Source organism: Triticum dicoccoides, chromosome 1A (assembly GCF_002162155.2).
Source record: "Triticum dicoccoides isolate Atlit2015 ecotype Zavitan chromosome 1A, WEW_v2.0, whole genome shotgun sequence".
In the NCBI taxonomy this organism is placed as follows: Eukaryota; Viridiplantae; Streptophyta; class Magnoliopsida; order Poales; family Poaceae; genus Triticum; species Triticum dicoccoides.
In genome coordinates, this window is record NC_041380.1 from 49931727 (window position 1) to 49936016 (window position 4290).

At 47.4% G+C, this 4290-nt stretch overlaps 1 protein-coding gene across 1 annotated transcript; it reads right to left on the minus strand.

The window, feature by feature from the left end:
* Window positions 1-271: 271 nt before the first annotated feature.
* LOC119362402 (protein FAR1-RELATED SEQUENCE 7-like) lies at window positions 272-4290 on the minus strand. Its single transcript, XM_037627617.1, has 7 exons — window positions 4222-4290; window positions 4036-4125; window positions 2787-3045; window positions 2072-2684; window positions 1522-1982; window positions 1135-1422; window positions 272-979 (listed from the first exon to the last, which is right to left on the minus strand). Exons 2-7 carry the CDS (start codon window positions 4116-4118, stop codon window positions 671-673), a joined length of 2013 nt encoding a protein of 670 aa, XP_037483514.1. The 5' UTR covers window positions 4119-4125; window positions 4222-4290; the 3' UTR covers window positions 272-670.

Consider the following 4290-nt stretch of genomic DNA (forward strand, 5'->3'; position numbering starts at 1 on the left):
ACTTTTTATAAGTTCATGAATTTTAGAAAACTTCATGAAAATGGAATAAGAAAAATAATAATAAATGGAATAGAAAAAACGAAAATAAACATGGAGAACTCGGTCCAAAAGAAATCAACCCAAACCGGGGAACCTCTCTGATGCAAATAAGAAAAAATAGGATTGGCCTGCCCACTTAAACTCACATAGCGTTGAAAGAGGGTGTGCACTAGAAAGCGATAACGGTTCTCAATAAAAAAAAACTAGAAACCGATAAAGAAGTATTCGGCGCCTTAAGGCCTGAATAGGATTCGGGCGTGATAGATGCCCAACCCAGGTAGAAACATCCTCGGGGGAGTTCTGATACGACACAAGACCGTTTATGGACCATGTATGTCATCCTATTCTGCTGACATTGCACACCCAATTGGTTTTACTGGCACACATGGTCGCCTCGACATGTATACACGGGCCGCCACCCCTAGCAATCAACCAACCATGGTGCCAGGCAGTTGCCGAACATGCAAAATACTACTACTGATCTAGCCTAGTTCATACGTGGTCAGGTTCAGAGGTTATCCACACTCGCAAAAAGAAGAAACCAGAAAGAACAAGTCAGTTGACATATCTTGGTTTCCTTCCATGCCTCGCGAAGCATCGGACAGGCTTTCAGGCATCCGGGGGCAAGTAATCAACGCTTCCTCCTCGGCTTCCGCGGCGCCGGCTTGGTGCTGCGGCGGCGGGGCGCGGCCTCTGCTGCCACCAATTCTCTGTTCAGTTTGCCGATGCCCCTCACAACGACCTCGTAGCACCGATCATCCTCACAGGCGAGGCGCGCTAGGTCTAAGAACTTGTCATGCAGCACGGAGTGCCTGCATTGCTGGCACGTGTCCGTCCGAGGTTCACCGCGGCAGTGCATCTGGCACTGGAGCGGCCTGGCTGTCCAGCGCGGCATGACGTGTAACCTTGGTATTTCACGCACGCCCAGGTGGATCATCACCTGAAAAAAGATTCGAAGCCTGAAGGTGTTGAAAGGTGTATGTACTACATATGGCAGCTAATACTAAGCATGCAAATGAAAGGTAGTAGGAGCAAGAGAATACTGCAGTAGCAATGGATGGAAGATAGTACTACTGACAGAGAACTGTTTGTTACCTTGACAACATGGCAGCAGAGCATCCCCGTGTGCTCGAATTGCTTGCACACGCACATGAATGCTTCGCCGTCTTCTCTAACATTCACCTCATATTCCACCCTAGACCATTTCATCCTAGTTTCACTGCTGGGACGCCGTGCTATGTACCTCAGGTTGGGGATGACTGCCTCCACCACGTAAGGCTCAGATTCGCGTAAGGCTTGCACAAATTGTTCGTACACCGGTTTTGTGTACACCTCGCCGGCATGCTTCTCGATTGGTAGATTTGTTCTCAGAACAATCTCATCCTGCACGAAAAACAATAATTCATCCCTAGTCTCAGCTTATCTATCTTGAGTGCCCAAAGGAAGGATATTAATTTCCTCAAGTGAAGAAGTTAAGCTTACCATAGTAGTCCTCTTCTCCTGAAACCCATAGTCCGGTTGTTGATCGGACCGCAGTTTCTCATACTGTAGGGCGAAAAGCTCCATTGAGCAATCCCTTGGAACATGATGTTGTTTCAGAAAGTGTTTCGCGCTCTCACTCTTCTGTGTGCTGGTCAGTGTAGCACAGAATATGTCGCTGAAGTATGCCTTAACCCACTTGTGCCGCACCTCATAGATCTCCTTCAGAAATGGATGATTCGCTAATCCATGCTTCTCTAGCAGCATCGCCCATGCTCTCTCAAACTCATCAGCCGTCAGCATGTCGTTCAGAATTTTGTGGAGCCCCACTCGGAAGCTACTCGTTTTGGTGTAATGAAAACCAAGGTAGTCCTTTGCCCTGCGAAGGACATTCCACTTGAACCATCTGTGCGTGGTGGATGGCAGTACCTCCAATACAGCTTCCTCAATTGCCTCGCAGCGATCTACAGGATTTTACACAAACAACTTAGATTGGCAGTGCTGCAGAAAAATACTATTGGGTAGGGAAAAGTGTGTACGGAAGCAATCTTACCGGTCAGTATAGTTTTGGGGTGTTCCCTACCCATTAATTGGAAGAACTGACTGAGCACCCATTTGTAGCTCTCCGTTTTCTCGTTTATCATCAGCACCCCACCAAGCAATATGGTCTCAAAGTTGTTGTTGACTCCAACAAAAAGGCCGAACGGCGTCCCATACTTGTCCGATCTGTAGGTGGTGTCGAAGATAATCACATCCCCGAAGTATTGGTACTGAAGGCTCTGGCCACTGGTCCAGAGTAGTGGCCTTACTCTCCAGTTACTATCAAGCTGCAAACCAGTGTAACCAAATGTTGGATCCTTTGCTTTGATCCTAGCAAAGGTTTCCTCTGTCTTCCGGATATCATCAGACAGCGGATTATTTGCATCATTATCATCAATGTGTGGCACATTGTTTTCCCTTAGTTGACGAATCAAGCCCCTTGTGTTCTTGTCAATACTACTATGAGATTGCCAAGATGACCTCTGCGCACACATCTTAGAAAGTGGATGGTTATGCCCAACTTGATGCTCACACACACGCCATCCGCCGTCTCTGGATCTCAGCAAAAGAATTGACGCTTTGCATTCACACTGACGAAATGAATCGCTGTCCTTGGACGGTTTACCCTGTAGAACATAACATTTTCTGAGCATTGGTACTGGGTTGAGACCAACAACACAAAAATCAGAAATACTACCTTAACTACAAGGGGAGGGTGAATATCATACCTCACACGCGCAAACAAGTTGTTGTATGCATTTAGTTCCATGAGAATCCATACTGCTAGCTCCATACCTAACTCCGAAACCAGATTCCCAAGAATAAATGTTGTAGAATTCATAAGCCTCGTCAAGAGAAACAAAGAAACTCCCGACAGTTGGATTGACCACGGACTCAGTTTCCCTCTGCGCAAACCCTGCAATCGCCTTCTCCAGCGCACCAACACGATACACAGAAGCAGATCCATGTTCATCTCCGAGTCGCGCCCTACATAATTTGTTATCAGCAACTAGTTGCATACACAGAGATTTGTGGTAAGTTGCTGAATGAGAGTACAGTTTCCTTAATTTGCACCAGCATACAAACAACAGAACATATCTGAATATAGCATTCAAAAAGTATTGAAGCATCCATGTGTTTCTCGTATCTGAATAGAACAATCTCGGGGCTGCAACTAGCAAATGTAGAACTGTACTATTAGAAAAACAACCAGGCTATAAATGTTTTTGCCTATCTAAACGAAACTGCTGTGCAAACGACATTCCCTGGCCGATATGCGCAGACACTCTAATCAAGCGGGGGTACAAGTGTTGCCCAACTGAATCCGATGGTTGCCGCAGCTTGTCGGCCGTAAATCGGACGCAATTGTGTCGTTCGTATAGCAGCGTTCCTATCTAAACATAGAAGGTTCACAAAGTCGCAGACATCAAATGAGTGTAAATGACAAAAGTGAGATATGTACTTTGAGTTCAACAATCCTACAGTTTGGGTTCTTAATTTGCACCAGCCGGCACATGAAGAAACAAACCTAATATATCTACGATTGGGCTGTGAATATCAATCAACAGGAGTAGATGGTGCTGAGTACATGCTCTGGATTGGGATTGTAGTATCTGTGCTGATACGATAGATGCATTTAGTTGCCACAGTAAACACAACTGTTCATAATGATTTGCAACAAACTTGGAACAGGTAAGCAGAGAGCCTGACTGAATTTGTTTGGGCGCACATCACCACCAGCAGCTAACCAACAACCTAAAAGGTTAAAACCCTAACCCCCAAATCCTTGTGGATTAACTAATCAAGGAGTCCTAGATCCAGGGATTATTCTTAATTGATGATTAATTAATCCGCAAGCCCTGTTCCATGGAATTAGGTCGCAATCATCCAGATCCAGCCAACCCCCGGGCCCCTCGACGGAGAAACCCAGCAAAAAACTGGACAGCAGACAACACCTAGCGCGACGGGCGCGAGTACCTAGGAGGAGGGGCGGCGTCGGCGGCGGCGGCGCCATGGGCATGCGGGTGCGGCGGCGCCTTCTCCTTCTCCTCCTCCTTCATCCTGATCCTGTACCAACGAAGCGAACGGAACGAACCGCCCGCGTTTAGTTACTTCGCCGGCCGGACAGGAAAGTGGCAGGAGGATGGGTAGACGCCGGCTGACCTCCGCTGCTCCTTCCCCGGCGGCGCGAACTCCGCGGCCGTCTCTGTCGCCCGCGGCGGTTGGGATGAA

Coding starts and splice junctions, on each gene's coding strand:
- LOC119362402 (XM_037627617.1), bottom strand. CDS start 4,118: ATGAAGGAGGAGGAGAAGGAGAAGGCGCCGCCGCACCCGCATGCCCAT. Junction 1,983..2,071: donor CCCCAAAACTATACTGACCG/GTAAGATTGCTT, acceptor AAAATCCTGTAG/ATCGCTGCGAGGCAATTGAG. Junction 1,423..1,521: donor AGGAGAAGAGGACTACTATG/GTAAGCTTAACT, acceptor TTTTTCGTGCAG/GATGAGATTGTTCTGAGAAC.